Source organism: Helicoverpa zea, chromosome 1 (assembly GCF_022581195.2).
Source record: "Helicoverpa zea isolate HzStark_Cry1AcR chromosome 1, ilHelZeax1.1, whole genome shotgun sequence".
In the NCBI taxonomy this organism is placed as follows: domain Eukaryota; kingdom Metazoa; phylum Arthropoda; class Insecta; order Lepidoptera; family Noctuidae; genus Helicoverpa; species Helicoverpa zea.
This window is the reverse complement of record NC_061452.1, coordinates 2,313,804-2,332,127: the sequence shown is the minus strand read 5'-3', so window position 1 is coordinate 2,332,127 and position 18,324 is coordinate 2,313,804. Positions and strand designations below refer to the sequence as shown.

Sequence of the window (18,324 nt, the reverse complement as noted above, 5' to 3'; positions counted from 1 at the left end):
CGGTGTGACTCGGGCCTAAATAAATGAAGAATATTTTTTCTTTGAATCATACACGTTGTACTTATAAAGCTTCTTGCCCCCCCCAGACAAAGCGATGGCGATGGGCGTGATCCAGTTCGCGATCGGCGTGTTCGGCAACGTGCCGTGCCCCGTGGTGTTCGGCGCCGCCGTGGACGCCGCGTGCCGCGCGCGCGACGCGCTGTGCGGCATGCTGGGCGCCTGCGCCTCCTACGATAACGATAGCTTCAGGCATCTCTATTTAGGTACGTTTGGCTTTTACTGGTTCATCCTTGACGGTAGGGGTAGTCAGCAGCCAGTATTTTTGACACCAGTCTAACTAAGGGGTTGCCCGGGTAACTGGGTTGAGGAGGTCAGATAGGGCAGTCGCTCCCTGTAAAACGCTGGTACTCGAGTACATCCGGTTAGACTGGAAGTCGACCCCAACATAATTAGGAAAAAGGCTCGGAAGATAAGGATGAACTGGAATATACAGTTACAATATAAAAATACCCATATAATAGTTAACAATATTCCAGCCCGCAACAGTGCATTGGATAGTTCGATTTAAGCCCTGACAACGTCAATTCCGTTAAAACATAATGTTTCTTATGAACTCGCACGTACAATTTTCTGTTGTTAAGAAAAAGTCCTCCGATTTGAGAACATCCTCTTTTTTGGGTGGTCGGTTAAAACGGATTTTTATGTAGCCTGTGAACTTGAGCCTAAGAATATCAAGATTTATATTCCTGAAGTTATCTAACATTATTTCTTTATTGGTTATCGAATTAGAAAGCATTCAATGTCATCAACATATTAATCTACTAAATTGGTAGAAAAAAACTTCTCAAACAACAGTCACAAAAAAAAATACTAACTTCATTTTTTCCTTTTTCCAGGGCTATCAGCAACCCTAATGTTCCTAGCATTCATAATGGACCTCCTAGTATGGAGCAAAGCGGGTCGCATTGACATGAACCCCGCCGACGCCTGCCCCGCGCCCGACGCCGCCCCCCTCGCCCCGCTCGCCGCCCCCCCCGCCCGCCCCGACACGCAGCTCTGACGCACTGAGACTAGCTACGAGTCGCACTTCTGACTCCAGCCTACAGCGAAGGTCTTAACTAAGGATTGTAGTAAACGATCCATCCTTTGTTTTGCGATTGGACATTGATGATTGCAATTGACATGAAGCTAATGTCAAAATTTAATCTCTAATCGAAAAACAAAAGATGGATCGGTTATTTTGTAATCTGGAGTAAATAAGCTAGCATTGTTGAAGCTGAGCCGTCCTTTGAATTTCGAACTTTATTTTCGGTGTAATATTTTTTTTATATAAAATGGTCGTGGTTTTGGTATTTGAAGATAGAATATACGCAATGCGAGCTTTTTTCGCAATTCAAATGTAACAAAAAGGTCTGTTCGATTTTTCTAGCGTCGTTTGAAATTAAACTCTATATGTAGCGAATAAAGTTCGAAATTTAAACAAGCTGTCGACAATTTTGACAATGTTCTTGAGAAAATATTTTTGTAATAAGGCACCTTATTTCCACGTGTTGTGGTCCAAATTACAATAAACTAAGATACTACGTCCTCAACAGTGAAATTTAAACCTTACGCGTAAGTAATTAAGTCTAAAATACAACGACACGCATGGATATGTTTGTCTATATGTAAGTTTAATACCCAGTGATACGGTCCGGACGGGATCCAGTTTATTAGGAGCTTTAGGCAATTGTGAATCTTATATTTTAATAGTTATGATTGAAAATTGATTGAGAGGATCTGAGTCGTAGTTTATTTTAACAACATGTTAGGTGTAACGACATACAAAATATGATAATTAAAAGTTGGATTGGAAGTGGTATCTTAATTACATTTTTAATGAATGTATTTGTATGCGTGTGGAAGCTACAAATCGGCTTGACCGCCATTTATGAGCCATATAAGTATAAAAAAAACAGTGCATGCGTTACTTTATAATCGGACATTTAGATACTATTTGTATATACAATATTAATTTACAAACTACCAATATTTTGGTTATTTATTAGAATCTTGCTAATTCTACCTTTTTAGTAAATACCAGTGTTTTTGTTCAAACTTGTACGGTTTATGGCAACACTTCAACGTGACTGAGCAATGAAATAGTTTTTATTGTGCATTTTATTTTGTATCTATGCATTTTATACACTAGTTACTTTACTGAATAAGTATGTGCTCAATTTTGTAAACATAATAAGAAGTAATGAAACTAGAAATCGATTCAGGCATAATAATATACACTTGTATAATAATAAAAATCATGTTTAAAAATAATTTGGGAGCAATCGCTTTGTATACAAAAAATCTACAGCAAATAGCGATTATTTGGCGAAGTTAGTATAAAATATATATTTATAAAATCTGATAATTTTAAATAAGATCTGAACCCACTAACGGACAAAACACTTTATATAGATGATTATAATAATTCTGTGTTAGTGGGTGAAGATTTTTGTTCCACGTTTTGTCCAGTCCCTTACTTTATAATATTATGTTGTTTTACACATCACTGTAATTAATACATCACTAAATAATCACAAACTTCATACGGGACTGAGTTTTATCGTCGACGTACGTTGTCTTTTAATCGAAGAGCCAATCAAAACGAAGAGTTTTTTTAAACGAACCAATCACAACTCTCGAAAAATAATACTGGTTAGTATGCTGTCCTGTGATTGGTCGAATGAGCTTATTACAACAACGTGCGTTCTCAACGATGCATAATATTATTTCGATAAATGCGATTTACATGGCTAGTGATTAGACATTTATATAGTGTTAGTCAAAGATTTTTTTTGTAACAAATTATTACTAAAATCCCTGTAAATAATATTAAATTAATTAAACATTGTAATCACATTAAAATTAGATTAATTATTTGTAAGTATTTTTTAATTAGAGTAATGTTTCTGTTATTTTCTAATCGATATAATTTCGATATTTCTTCGTGCTGCGGTCTATCGTTAATTTAAAACGCAGGTTTATACGTGCATATATATTTATTTAAATATTTCTTTCTTTGAATGGGCATTGTTTACAAATACATATTTAATAATAATTGAATATTTTCACAACTTTACAATTATGAAATCATGTGAGGAGACCATTTGAGGTTCCAAAAAAGTATCGATAAAATATCGATAGATTGAATAATATTTAAGATCTAACAGAGGTTCGATAAAATGCATATTTAGTGCAAAATATTGCGAGAATTTAATATTGATAACTTGACGAAAGACCAGGTATGTTAGAAATTAAAAGTTATCTGTTTAAAAAGGCTGGGCCGCGTGTAAAACTATTTAGTGAATTAAATTAGGTAAGCGGTAATTAATTCTCTTTTCATAATGGTGTTACTATTTACCTTTATATACGGAAACTGTGATGTTTTGTCGTGTTTATGTAATATTTTGAAATTTCAGTGTATACGACCTGGATTTGTAGTACGCTATATTTTGAACTTTATTTCCTACGATTTAGAATCTAATTTCCAATAATACTGTCGAGCTTTCTGTAAAATATGAAGGATCTGATAAAATATAGTGTGCTATAAATATTTTTGGTCAAACGTAAACTACTTAATTTCTTTTTGCAATTAACAACTTAAAGTGCAATGATAAAAGTACTAATTATGATCTATTCTTTATTTTGTATTTGTATGCTTTAGTGTATTGAGTGACAACGAAAGGTGAATAAATGAATTATTAATAATTTCAATAAGTATCCCAAAAATATCGAAATCAGCATATTATAATTGACTTTTTTTATTTCATATATTGTCGTATGAATTTTTTCACCTTTTCATATTTTTTTCTACCTATATAGTGGTGGTTCTCACTAAAATGAAGTACATAATTTACACGACCAATTAATTGGTTTAATTAACTTTATATAACTTGTTCCTTTTTGTGAATAAATGTGCATTATTAGCGTGCAATCTTTTATATGTATATTGTTGTCTTTACAATTATGTATCGCTAAGAATTAATGAAATGTGTAACTTGTGTGCATAAGCTACTTATAATTCACTAATCGAATAGTAAAATTAATAATTTGCCTTAGAAAGAAAACAACTTTAGAAAATTATTATTCTTTTTTTTTCTTAATTTTTACATCACGACTTTTTCGAAGATATATTTTTATATCTTACAATTAAAATATTTGTCGTAGCGAATTTGAATAGTTGAATGAAATGTTATAGTTCCGGAATCGTGGGTAAGAATGTATGAGCTTTCTAATTAATTCTTTATGTATAAAACTTAGGTAAAAATATTGCGAAAATTCGTATATATGTAGCTCGATTAGCACCCATCTCATAGCTAGGTTATAAATAGGCCATTTACCTATCAAAGTGTAATTTATATGTATTTACTAATCTATGTATGTATGAATATAACTTCGTAGTTACAATTTACTTCTCAGTGGTAGCTTTTAGCTAATTTTGTTGTTTGTTGCTGTAATAATAAATACAATTTAAGATAAAGTGTAATGTCTCTTCGTAATAGTGAACACAATTTTACTAGTCTACGTTTAGTTTTAGAGAATAATACCTCTGGATTTTAGATGTAAACATCTGTAACCGTCTATTATTTTAAATGCTTACGCATAATATGTCTGGGAACTACCGGTTAATGAGAAATTCTGTTCCAAATATTGTACATTGTGTACTAATTTTTTTATAAATAGTTTTCTGAAGAATATTCAAATAAAACTGCCACTAAAGCGCACATTAAGTGAGTTTGTAACACTTTTGTACGCGACTGTATTCGTACGAAGTCTTTATACACAGGATCGTATTGTTTTTAAATAAATGCCTGTTCGGTACACCTCCAGTACATACGTTTACAACATTGTAATGATATAACATAAGTACAGTGTAGATTTGTTATTGTGACCTCGGATCACATATTTTTTAATTATTTGTAAATAAAAATTATTGAGATATAATTACTGTATTTTATTTTGTGTTACCTACATGTGACCAACTTAACTAATCAATCCTAATGCCAATTAAATGTTTTACACTTTTTATGATGCTTGACCATATATCTTAATTCTGAATTGCTATTGCCGCAATTTTTTGGGGTTACAGTAAAACGTCTTCTTCCATATTTTTCTGTCAGGTTTCAATTTTCACTTTTTTCTAAAAGAAATATATTAGAAGATCTAGCTCTCAAAACAGGTTGTGGGTACGTCTATCCGATATTCATTAAAATAAGGTAGGTTCATGAGGGAGTACCTACATAAAGGAGCATGCAGGGGCTGTACACGGGAATGTATATACAGGGAGTACATAACTGAGTTTCCAGGGGAAGTATCTGAGGGCACGGCAGTGCCCCAGCCAAGACTCGAGCAAAGCGGGCACGGCCGTACCATCTTTTCTCGAAGCGTTTCGCGGCTATTTCAGCCCCCTGTATCTTCCATGTGAACAAAGCTAGGAGTTTAGGTTTTCGATGACCAAGAGTAAGCATTAGAACAAGCTCAGTCTCAAAATTACTAGACATTTGACTAAATAGTTTACGAGTTATGAGCGATCAAAGTTACACCATTTTGTCACTGACTGACTCACTGACCGATCATCAAAAGTCTAAGGTACTTCTAGCAAACTTAGAAACTTCAAATTTGGCACCAAGATAGGTTATTAGCTACATATAAAGGGAAAATTATAAAAACCTTAAAACTTAATACAAAAATAGGAAACAAATTTATATTTGCGGTTTTTCAAGAACATTGTGTATGAATTTTGTCTGCATTGATAACTTTGTTATTTATTTATGTACAAAATGTACCATTTGTTTTATTGTTACGTAGTGTAGTATATTGTTATTATGTATTAAATATACATACATATGAATAAAAAAGCTAGGTAAAAATCAAATGAATAATGATAAAATCTTTCATATTATTGCAGTGCGATAAATACTGCATACTCGCTCGATACATTATGGCGTTGTCCTGGTCTAAATCGCGCTATGGTTTCGTTACATAGCTTAGTATAAGTAGTACTTAAAAAAAACAAATAATTTCCTGTGATAGCGCCATCCTATCCACCTCTGAAATAAATCTCTTTTATTATAAAAGATATTCGATTCAAAAATTCGTCAATTTCGATTTTTTTTAGTTTATTTAAAAAAAATGTAGTTTACGTGCTACTTTAGGTGTACATATTTAGTTTGTTATATATTTAGTTAGTTGCATGTAAGTTAATTTAATTTGTTATATACTTAGAGAAGAAAGAGACCTACAAAAAATAAATTAGATCCCACCAAAAACATTAAATGTAAAAAAAAGCCAATCCTCTACGCAATTTTTTTTTTTTTAATGGTCGAGGATCACTACTTGGCTCTTTGACTACTATCGCTGCATTGTTATTCTTTTTTTCTTTTATTCTTCTATCTTACTTTCCGTTTATTGACTATTATTTTTTTTTTTATATATTTTTTTTACTCTTTCTTTTTTTTATATATATCTTTGGTATTTGTCAATTATATATAATCTATATGTATGTACACCCCATAGACATAATATTAGTAAACAGGACTGCGCATATAAACCCAAAAAACGAGCCGAGTGAAACAGTTAGTACGGAGGCTGTCTGTCCCTTTCTAATAGGGTGACTATGAGATTAAGCTATGTGAGACAAATCCGAATTTGCTAAGATTATTAAACACAGATTAGTATTGAAGTTTTAACTTACGCAGTTTGTGACCTTAAGATACTAATAAAGGCTTTTAATAATTAGCGGAAATTAGCAGTATAAAAGCAGGAAGATTCGAAGTGAAGACTGTTTTTTTTTTGTATTTCTACTTCATATATAGACTGCTGAGCCATTTATGTCGCCTTTCTTCATTTTTTGGGAAGCTATAACAATAGTACAACAGTTTTAAAATCCATCACCGATATTTTGACTCGTTACAAGAATTCATGGGCACCCTAGTTGTTTGGTTTACGAAAATGTTATTATTAGCTAACCTGTGGAGCGATATATTGCAACCACCATAGGATTCACTTTTGCAAGTAGAAACACAACACTTTTTCACCATTTTAACAGTTTAAATTGATTTAATACAAAAAAATATAAACAAAATTTTAAATGCTGATTACGCGCCAAGAATGTTCAGGGTTACCGCTAGAAAATAAAAAAAAGCAAAATAAAAATTTATGTTGTTTATGTTTTAATAATAAATACGAATAAATTAATGCGATTTTTATTAATTTGTTGACTTACAATTGTTAAAATAAGATAAAAATATAAGTGATTCAATTGTTTTTTGGGAAGACAAAACTTTTGATCACAACATTTTTTTATGCTGGCAAGGTGTTAGAAAGAGACAAACAGCCTCCGTTCGAACTATCCCGCTCGGCTCGGATTTGCCTCTGTGTATTATGCAACCAATTTAGTACCTTATTGCGTTAGAATAGAGTTCATTTTCGTAAATATATATTTTGAGCGTGCGCAATCTTGTTTAGTAATATTATATCTATGGTACACCCCAAATTGCCCGTTTTTCACTGTATTCTACAGATAAACTCCATCCAAAGGTTGTCTGGAAGAAATTGCTATTTAGCAATAAGACCGCCGATTGTACTGTGTTTTTGTATGTTGTGATGTCCTGTGTTGTGTCTTGGTGTACAATAAAGAATATTTTGATTTTGATTTGATTTGATTTGAATTCCTCCACCGTAAAAAGTTTTGAGACCGCATAGAAGCCAAGTCCTGTTCAACTTTATTTGTAATAATAAATCAATATTTTGTGACTATATCAATAGTTTCGTTCACATTACAATAATTGCGTAGAGGATTGGCTTTTTTTTACATTTAATGTTTTTGGTGGGATATAGTATACTTATCATAGTACATAGTTCAGAGTACAGAGTTCAAGAGTACATCGGGATAGTACACAACGGAATATAACAGATACACAAGTAAATAAGGGTTGTGGTTGTGGACAAACACCTACGAAAGATTCGCTGCTGCAAATTATTTGAAAATAAAAAACCGGCCAAGTGCGAGTCGGTAACGTGAAATAAAATTCATAAAACATAATTTCTTATATTTGACGCAGGTTTTAGTATATTTGACGTTATAGCGCCATTATCGTAACAAATGTCTAACTTTCAAGGTTCATGAGATGCATCCTGGTGACGGACATAGATAATATTAATCAAATGTAAATTTTATATTAATCAGTAATCGCAACCACAGCAATAAATTAAAGAAATCCATTATTAATAATGAAATAAAAGCAAGTTTCTCTAATCACAGTCCAGTAGATTAACAGAATTATAGGTTTTAAGTTTTGTTTATTATTTTATTCTGCAAAGTGCAAAAACTAAGAGCCGGTTTATTAAGATTATAAGATTAGTGTTAATGCTTGCCACTGTTTTTATATTAGGCTGCTTACAAGCGATCCAACTTGGTTGTCGATGGTAGGCAGTGTTTATTGGTCGACGAGTAGATCTGACTATTTTGTTCTTTCAACGCTGATGATGAAGTAATATACTCAGTTCCTCTATCAGTTTCCCTTATCTATGTACTTTGTCTCACAAAAAATGCTAAGTGTTTGAAATCCCCTATGTTGGTATGGTAGGTACCTAATAAGTCACTGTTCAACTCTCCAACTTCTTTAAGCTGTCCATATTGTTTCTAAACTGTAAAATGTATGTACCTACCACCTGTATAATATATGGAATGCTAGTAAAGACTTGAATTATGAGTACACACGCCGAGTAAGAGCTCAGAGTGGGTTCAGTTTAGTATTACAGACCACCCAATCTGATTAGGAACCTAGAAACATAGAGGCTGATTTTTCACCGCCATAACAATCGTTTACCGACCTCATCCAACTAAGCTCAAGTCGGTTCGTGTGTAGCCTACATGACCAACTCACGATCCGGTTAGATGCACCCAAACACCGCGAGCGAGTCATTGTTGATTTGATTATCATGATTCATCTTCTAACGTAATACATTGTTTTGGACAATACATTAGGCATTAGGGGATTTTTCGGTAATGATTGTGTAATTTTCATATTAGCTATGTTTTTCAGGTTTCAGGTTTTCCGAAGTGTTAAGTGGGAAAATGCTAATAAATTAGCTAGATTAAGATAATGACTTTATTATAGGTATGCTTATACCTAATAGTTTTTTTTGCAGAAATGTAAGCTAGTATGATGGTTTTAAATTGACTAAGATCAGAATCTTTGTACTCTCTGCGAAAATTCAAAATAGTGGATAATGGATGGCGACAGACGGATGGCTATTTGGCGGGATGAGGCTCAATAAACACATAAAGGTCTAAAAACCTTATACAACTTCTTAAATTGCAGAATATGAGTGATAGAGTGACACTATCCCCCTACTCTCTAGTTGCTTATGCATGCCATTCTTTTATAAAGGTTCACTCCCGAGTTCAGTAACATGGGGATATTTTCGAATCACACAAACGCTAGCAGGAAAACTCGCGCAATTGCTATTTTCTATTCGTGCGTAAAGTTAAGCATTGTCACCAACAACAAAAACTGTATGACTAGAAAATTTTGCGATTTCTGACAAACATCAATGATTTGCCGATTTTGAACAATGGGAGAGCTCTGTATAAAACGATGTACTGGGAGCATCTGTTATTCAGTGTGAACTGTGAAGAGGAATCAACAGGCTTAAACATGGTCAGGACTTTTCTGTTGTTGGTTGTTCTCATCGCCTCTTGTTTCGCAGCTCCAGGTATTTAATTTTAAAATCTATTATAGTATCACCACAGTTTAAATGTAGTCAATTGTTCCTTTAACAAGTTTAGTGAATTTAAAGTTGTACAAATTATTACTCATAGAAATTAAAGATTGATAAAATCTCTTTTGTGCCTTCGAGGATTACTAGATTGAGATCACGGCCCTGCAACGTAAAGGGCTCCAGGGCCCTGCCCTGCCTCAATGGGCTTATTCATTCAAAAGTCCGACACTCTTCCCCGCTCACATTGAAGCTTTTATAATAGGATGTATGTCATTTCCCAGAAATCCAACAATATTTGATAAATACTAATTTTCATTTGTCCTAGGTGAGCGAGTAAGAAGACACGGCTACGACTATGGGCACGGCGGTTACGGTGGCGGCGGCGGCTACGGCGGTGGCTACGGCGGCCACGGGGCCGTTCCCTACGGAGGGGGAGCTCCTATCCCCGTGTCACAGTCCTTCTCGAAGTCCTCCGCTAGCGCTAGCTCTGTTGGGGGAACTATTGTGGGGTGAATTTGACAGTTGAATATTATGAGGTTGGTACTTTTATAATTACCTATATAGGTGATTAAAAGAAATAGGTGAAAATAAGATTATTTTTAGAGTTCTTGTTAAAATGTGGTGATGTAACTTTCGACCTTTAAACAAAAAAATTACTTTAAATAGGTTTACATTGCATGTTATTTACGTAATACTTGATGGGTAAAAAACGGACTGCGGTTAAGAATTAAAATAAGAAAACAAGAACGAAATATTAGGTTTAGGTCAGGATTTATGGTAATTAATGATCATTAGGTACACAGAATAAAATAGGGGAACACCGCAACTAAAATTACTTTTCGAGAGTTTTTGAAACTCCGGGGTTAGGATATTTCTTTGCATTTCAGCCAGACTGCTGCTGACTATATGATATAGCTAGCAAAACATAACTGTTGAGTACAGTGAGTCTTACTTATTGCTTATTATTTTTTGTTTCAGATAAAGTTTTCCTAGACGTCCGCAATTCTTCGATGATAAATTAGTTAATAAAATAAGTTAGGTAATAAATAAACTTAGAATAATTTTAACAGTGTTATGACTAATGACAGTATTAGTAATGTGATGTGTTTTTTTTTTAAGATTTTTGTGTAGCACTCAATTGATTTATTTTTAAGATTAAATTATATTTTAATATGCAATGTTTCTGTTATCTATCCATATTTTCTATCTCTCTGTTTATCCCAATTTGCAGGAATCTAAAATTAGGTACTCATTTGCAATAAGTACCTACAGTTAATTGTCAACATAAGTACCTACTTATTAAAAAAAATACCAAATCGACTTTACTTAAACAAATTAATTTGTTGACGCCATGATGTGTATTTATGAATGTAAAAATATGTTAAACAAATAAAACAGAACTCTAAATATCCTGTGTATTTAGAATACAGAAGAAGGCGGTGATCTTCTAAAACGGATCTAAAAAGAACATTGATATATTAAAACGATGCAATCTAAACTGACCTATCGATTTATTATTATAGAATTAGCAGTAAATTAATTATGTTAACAAGTTTCCACTTCGAAAACACGTCAGATCGAAAATAATTAAAAACCACAAAGCGAATAAAGTACTGATAAATTGGATAAAAATACCAGTGGCAATAAAACGCCTTATCTTGAATGAATCACGAAACCTACTGGGAAAATGGAATTACTTATTATTTTTACAAAGCAGACAATTAAAACGGTACCTAAAGGTTTTTATTTTTATATTTTACTACCAAAATTAAATAAAGTCGTAATTTAAATAAAGTCGGGTCAGGTATGCTATTTATAACCCAAAATTGCCTGAACCGTTTCTTACGATCTGAAATATTTCGGATGTTGTTTCTTACCGGGGCTACATGGGACCAACTTTTTGTTCCATGGAAACTGTGCAACTGGTCTGACTTTTTAAGGCTCTGAATTTGACTTTGCATTCGGATATCCAGTTAAACTTTTATATGCCTAGCCTTTTCCCAATTATGTTGGGGTCAGATAGCAGTCGCTCCTTGCGCTTTATGGTACTCAGCTACATCCGGTTAGACTGAAAGCCGACCCCAACATAGTTGGGAAAAAGGCTCTGAGGATGATGTTGGGGTCGGCTTCCAGTCTAACCAGATGCAGCTGAGTAGGTACAGTCGACTCTTGTTAATTCAAACCTGCGATATTTCGAACCTCTCGTTAATTCAAAGTTACCACAAGTTCCCTACAAAATCTCTTTATATTTCGAACTAAATCAATACATTTTTATGCACTTAGTAATTCGAACGAAAATAGCATTGCTTTATAACAAAACGACGCGTTAATTCGAATTCTTAGTCGTCCAACACTCGAGAATTCAAAGTTGCAGAGAGAATGAGGCGGAAAGATTCTAAGTCAGGAGTCAGAGAGCAGTCTGAGTAGCAGCAACCTTTTCTTGAAGCAGTATGACGGAGCTGTTTCGAAAGATTAATGCGTCTTTAAACTTTTGACATTGTTATAAAATAGCAGTTAACAAATAATAATTGATCAATACTTAGTAATTCGAAGTTTTATTTATTTTCTCTCACAAATTTCGAACCATTTAATATTTCAAAAACTCGATAATTCGTAATATTTTAAGAGTCCCTCGAGTTTCGAATTAACGAGAGTCGACTGTATCGTGTTTTGATCACACTGTAGGGCCTTAATATCTGCCGTGGTTGCGGGATTCGAAAGAGTTACCGCGGCCCTGATATATAAAGAAACATGGTGGGTTGAAGTCGGTAAGAGTCACGGGAGAGGTAATAAAAAAGGACTTTAACATAAATAAACAAACTGAGTTATCTCATTACTATTAGTAAATATAAAGGATGATGTAATCTTAGCTGCAAAGTTATCAGGAAATATCAATCGATATGAAGCTACATTATTATTTATTTAAGTTCGAATAGCATTGAATGTGTGAATTCTAGGTATTGTACTCGAAGGCAGCTTTTTGTTCAGTTAGTTTTATGAATACATAACAAACAATACAGACACAATTATTAATTTAATGCGTAGGCTGACTTGTATCTTGGATCGATTTGTTATTGAAATTGAGTACATATCGCTTTAAAGAAAAATCGAACATAGATTCCTGAAGGAAGGTTGTACCTATGTTCATAAGTACATTCTCGCAAAGAAAGGAATAATTCAATAAATTATTTAAGTTTTTTTTTACTCTCGCGTTGACTAATTTTATCAGTCATACCTAAAAGGGTGTCATTAACTAGACTTTACATTTGATTTGTTGCTAAAAATAAAAATAAACAGATAATTCCTTAGACGTAGTATATTTCTCAGCTTACAAACTACTTTTGTTTAGATAGTTTTTTCAATGTCACTACAAATCTAAACATAAATAAAACGCTAATAAAAAAAATTCTTCGTCACTAACAACCAATTCCCTTACCACAAAGATCTAGAAGATAGTAAAAAAGTATTATACATAAAAACTCTTTGCTAAAATTTCCTGAACGTTCCATTTCATACATTCTAAATTCGTTTGTGGCGTTCTAAATTCAAAGGTTTGTGTGGTCCTGGTTGAAAGAGGTCGCGGACGCTTTAGCGGAGGCGGATGCGGTCGCTTTGCTCAGAAAGCGGTGATGTCGGTCGCTTGAGCGGTCATCTCTGTCGTATGGCAGCTCGCGGCTGCCGCTGCCGTAGCTGAAAAAGAATAGTATTATGTCAAGATAGGTACTAGTCTTATCTATTGGGTCTATTGGGTTGCCCGGGTAACTGGTTTGATGAGGTCAGATAGGCAGTTCTCTTGTAAAACGCTAGTTTGACTGGAAACCAACATAGTTGGGAAAGAATAGGCAGATGATGATGATGTCAAGATAGAATACAAAAAAACTTTAGTTTATTCAAATAAATGATTGGAGTGTTGATAGGTTAGTCTTGAGCCAAGAGCCGTAAGTTTATGTCTTGGGCCATACAGCAGATACCCTTGCAGTTAAATAGATTGAGCATGAAACTAAACAGACAGCGTTTAACGTGTTATCAGTTAATTGTGTTGCGCTTGACTTATCAATGACAAAAGCCATTTTATTTATAGGTGATTAATTAGGCTGAAATTAACTGCAGTTGTCTTTTAGAAATGCAGGTGTGGATATAGATTTTAAATACTAGTTGAAAGATTTTGAGATGAATCCTTTTATTTTGGTGATGTTTTCATTTCAGCTTGATTGTCATCTCTTAATTAATACATCTACACATGTATGTTTCATGTTCATTCTTTAACTAACTCTATCCCGTCAGCTAAAATATTTTGATTTACGGATCCAGATCTTCCTGTTTTTTGAACAAAATAGCACATCAATATTTTATTTACTAACAGCACTAACACCACGAAGATTAAATTGCTATATTTCTTTTTCAGTTCGTACCTGCCACCTCCTTGCGGCTCACTACATCCATACCGCTCCCTGCTGACACTGGCATCTTGCTCATCGCTCCGACCATAACCTCCGTTATTGGAGCCCAGGCCAGTGTTGTAGCCGCGTTTCACTCGTCTCGCTGATTCGAACCTCCAGTCTGGATGATAATGTTACTTATGATAGAAAAAATAATGTTCTGGATTTTTATGGTCTATTATATAAAAGGTGCACATTTCTAAAAGTCCTTCTAAGAATGAATACATAGAGGTAAAATAGGCCCAAAACTATGATGTGTAAACCCCACAAGGTTTGTCTCATTTCATTGGAGAGAGGAGACCCCAAATAAAATTGGCAGTTTACTTAATGATGATGATGAAGTAGATAGTAATGAGTTCCTCCGCGTTTACATTAATTAACCAGAAGCTCAGCATTTTTCAACTAAAATTAAAATCTAACCACACAGACTTACCTCTGCCATCCACGATCGCAGCCAGGAGCACCATTAAAACCAACACAGACACTACCTTCGCCATTGTCAGTTATGTTCATATGTGTATCACTTCCCACATATTACTCTATATATACTTCCCAAATGCACAGGATGGCCCATCGGATGTCACGGTATGTCAAAACGTCATTTCGGTGACACACAATGATGGTCAAACAAAGGCTATGCGACGGTTTAATTCAGACCTGATGGATTGTTCATCGCCCTTGACTTTGGGGACAGGAGCCCATTAGCCACAGTTAGATTGACCTTACTAATGTCATAGGAAGAACATGGTTTTGGGAAATCTGGCAAATTTTGACAGGTTGATTATATTGTGGGAAGTTTGGCGTCGGAAGCCGTCACTTCGAACTTTATTTTCAAAAATGTCTGAATCATTATCCTCATACTATTTTTTGGGTTTTGCTTGGTTTGTTTTGTTCTGTCGGACATATATGGCTGAAAATAATTAGTTGTTTACCCAAAAACAATAGAGTATCCTTCATGCTTCTGAGTTTTGCGGTTTCACTGAGAACATTATAAAGGACATATGTACTCCTGCACCCAAGAATTTACCGGCATCAAAAATATATTTATGTCAGTTCATAATTTTCATTGTTCTATTTGTACTTGTCACTTAAACAGCCTTTTTTACAAAGAAATAGGCATCGCTATACATGTCAAAGGTGGTTTTATATTTCAACTACCCAGATCATAGGCTGACGAAAAAAACAGTGTACACAAGAGTAGGCCTTTATTTTCTTCTTCAATAGATCGAACATGCAATCAAGCAATGTCCCGTCTACTTACATCATTACTTAATACATAACACAGCCGGTTTGAACTTAATATTACCACTGACCTTGTCTATGCGGTCGTTCGCTTGATTTTTTCTTCCATCTCAACTTTTTTTGTAAACAATCATCACTTGGAACCATAAAAAGAGTTCGGTACCTTTTGGATTTAACTCTGTCTTGTTATTTACAAACAATGTAAGTTAGATTGACCGTTTACATGGAAATAATTCCAAAACTGTCCCTTACGTACATAGATTAATGTGTTTAAGTTTATTTCGATCCAAATTCATCTATATAAATCATATTATTATTTCATTTTCATCTTCAATTTTCGTGACTGATGATTTGTTGTTTTTTTTTTTCTATAAAAGAAATCGTGGAAATGTTTCGTCTATTTTTGGTTTTTGTTTTGATGTTTTCATACTGGCCATAATAAAAAAAAAAACAACACTTCAATAAAATCTTTATGGTTGTGAGAATAACGGTGTAGGTAATATTGTTGTCGAACCTTTTTGCTAGCACTAATGTGTTATTTCTTCAGAACATTATAATTATCATCAGCATCTGTTTCTAGGTGAAGCAGACGTTTTTTAGCATCGCTGTCTGTGTTTTGATTAGCGTCTTTAGGTATTTTATCGGTTAAGGCTGATTTACCTACGACTTCTTATAAACTTTTATAGATACTCTAATGTTTATTACATAATATAATCATTATGCCTGTCGTTACTTTAATGTTATTGCTTTTGGTCATCGGTATGGATGTTTTACATTGTTTCCAATAACAAGTTTCCATGATAGCTTACTAGAAGCCTTGTACCCAAGTACGCTGTCATCGTTCTTTGCAAAAGTTTCTCTCATATATAAAACCGCTTGTTTAATCTACGGACAACTTCAGTTATAAGACGTTTGTATTTTTATTTTCCTTACGATGTTTGCCATCTTTCATCCATCTATCATCATCGTCACTAGGTATTTTCAGACTTTGTTAGTACTTAGATGCCTTTATTTTGAAAGTTACTTACCTATGCCAATTTACACGTGCCTCCCAAGTCCTAACCACAATTTAAGCATGCAAACGTTGCTACCAAGAAACAATTATAATTTTATGCATCCGTACCTGTTCTTTATTCATTTGTTACAGCTAAACATTTTTATGCTATACAGATAAACAACAAATTATCGCGTGAATAATTTATTACTTTATCATTTCAAACGTGATCTATTGATTGAGACAAATCAGATGCGCATACGATTATTATTATAAAGCTTCTTGCTTGACATTTCATGGGAATTAAATAAGTATGATCTATGATGTTTTTATAGGAACTCATTGGACGATTGTTTCATGGGATAAAAAGTCTAGTCACGAGTTTCCGTGACTGTTTAGATGTAACTGGATCAGTTTATAGCATTTGTGATTTTGCTATGAGTAATATGTAGCAGTAGTTTGTTGGAAATATATGTTATCCTCCTTTCAATTGAGTGTGGAAGGAACCTTCAGATATTGTTATAGTTTATTAGGTTTGAATTAAAAATAAAAAGCTTAGATAAGTTCACAAATAAATAACTATTAATTTATTAGAACAAAGTTTACAAACAAACAATGCTAATCATCATAACAATATTGTGCGAAAATTATTTCACTTCTATCTATGCCATTTCATATGTATCACAATTTCTTCTTACACTACTTTTCAAATCAATTTGATTTATCGCCCCCATCCGTACCCTTTGCCATATCCTTTGTCATCTCCTTTGCCATCATCTTTCCCCTTGCCGCCATCACTTTTGCCCTTGCCGCCATCTCCTTTGCCCTTGCCGCCATCTCCCTTGCCCTTGCCGCCACTGCCGCTGTCTTCATTGCTCTCACTGCTGTTGCTGTCACTGCCGGAGCTGCTGCCACCTCCACCACCGCCCCCGCCAGCTTTGCCACCTCCTTTGCCTTTTCCTCCGTCACCTTTGCCACCTATAGAACAATAGGAGTTGATATATTAAAGATTTATCTCATATCATTTGCATAGCTTCCCACAGTTTTATCTGTATCCTAATCTATAGAGGAAGCTTCATCCAAATTTATATGAAGAATACCGTGTTTTTTGTAGGGGGTTGTAACAGACAAAATAACATAAGATTCATATTATTATGAACCTATGGATTTCTGTAATGTAGTCATCTTAAACTTTTAATCTTTCCTAGGTTTACTGGTGGAAACTCTACTGCGATGACTGCCTATAAACCAGTACTTTGCTCAAAAGATGACGTATGAATATAAATTAATTCATTCAAAATAAGTACTTATGGGAATCTCAAAGAAGTTTTTCCTGTTATAATTTTTGCATTAAAACTACAACCTTGCATTAGTTATCTTTACGGATCTACTGAACGTTGATATAAGTACTTGATTGTTTTATGAATAAAGAGGAAAAAAATTGCTGTGGTTAAATATTCTGCGGATAAAATTTAACAGAACTTGGTAGGTATAGGTCTCACCCACAGACTCAACAGAGTATTCTATGCACGTATATCCTAGTATCTATTTTAATTTGTAGTCTGTGAAGATTTTTCTCCTCATAAGGAGAAATATTGGTCAAATGCTGTCCTATCCCATGATAAAAAGAGGATGGTGTAGACTTACCTCCAGGTGCCGCATGTACACACACAGCCAAAACTACTAACGCAAGTGCAATGAGCGTTAAGTTCTTCATCTTCAGATATTTATCCTTCTTTAATCCACAGAACTGTTAGGTACTGATCTATTGATCTGTTTTCCCAATCTTGGATAAACTACGATCAATTCTAATCCTCCGACGCTTAAATACTCCTTCACTTTCCGAATTTCCATGACTTTTTGCCAAAGTAAAAGGCTGAGAAC

General features: G+C 34.0%; 3 protein-coding genes across 5 annotated transcripts in view; 1 reads left to right on the top strand and 2 right to left on the bottom strand.

Moving 5' to 3' along the window:
* Positions 1-4,983, top strand: part of LOC124645778 (solute carrier organic anion transporter family member 74D-like) — a 49,722-nt gene extending 44,739 nt beyond the window's left edge. For all 3 annotated transcript variants that reach the window (XM_047185672.1, XM_047185662.1, XM_047185681.1), the window contains exons 10-11: positions 87-263; positions 897-4,983. In XM_047185672.1, the coding sequence (XP_047041628.1) occupies positions 87-263; positions 897-1,060 (341 nt within the window). In that variant the 3' untranslated portion in view covers positions 1,061-4,983. The remainder of the gene's footprint in view (positions 1-86; positions 264-896) is intronic.
* Positions 4,984-13,065: 8,082 nt separating this feature from the next.
* On the bottom strand, positions 13,066-14,727 carry LOC124633478. Its single transcript, XM_047168711.1, has 3 exons — positions 14,638-14,727; positions 14,178-14,325; positions 13,066-13,455 (listed from the first exon to the last, which is right to left on the bottom strand). The coding sequence occupies exons 1-3, from the start codon at positions 14,699-14,701 to the stop codon at positions 13,311-13,313; spliced, it is 357 nt and encodes a 118-aa protein (XP_047024667.1). The 5' UTR covers positions 14,702-14,727; the 3' UTR covers positions 13,066-13,310.
* Positions 14,728-17,000: 2,273 nt separating this feature from the next.
* Positions 17,001-18,324, bottom strand: LOC124633735 (glycine-rich cell wall structural protein 2-like). The gene is made up of 2 exons (XM_047169057.1): positions 18,088-18,324; positions 17,001-17,418 (listed from the first exon to the last, which is right to left on the bottom strand). The coding sequence occupies exons 1-2, from the start codon at positions 18,155-18,157 to the stop codon at positions 17,162-17,164; spliced, it is 327 nt and encodes a 108-aa protein (XP_047025013.1). The 5' UTR covers positions 18,158-18,324; the 3' UTR covers positions 17,001-17,161.

Excerpts from the sequence above, each read along its gene's own strand:
- LOC124633478 (XM_047168711.1), bottom strand. The coding sequence starts at position 14,701 with ATGGCGAAGGTAGTGTCTGTGTTGGTTTTAATGGTGCTCCTGGCTGCG. Across the intron at positions 14,326-14,637 it reads TGCGATCGTGGATGGCAGAG|ACTGGAGGTTCGAATCAGCG; the intron begins GTAAGTCTGTGT and ends ATTATCATCCAG. Across the intron at positions 13,456-14,177 it reads GAGCCGCAAGGAGGTGGCAG|CTACGGCAGCGGCAGCCGCG; the intron begins GTACGAACTGAA and ends ATTCTTTTTCAG.
- LOC124633735 (XM_047169057.1), bottom strand. The coding sequence starts at position 18,157 with ATGAAGAACTTAACGCTCATTGCACTTGCGTTAGTAGTTTTGGCTGTG. Across the intron at positions 17,419-18,087 it reads TGTACATGCGGCACCTGGAG|GTGGCAAAGGTGACGGAGGA; the intron begins GTAAGTCTACAC and ends ATTGTTCTATAG.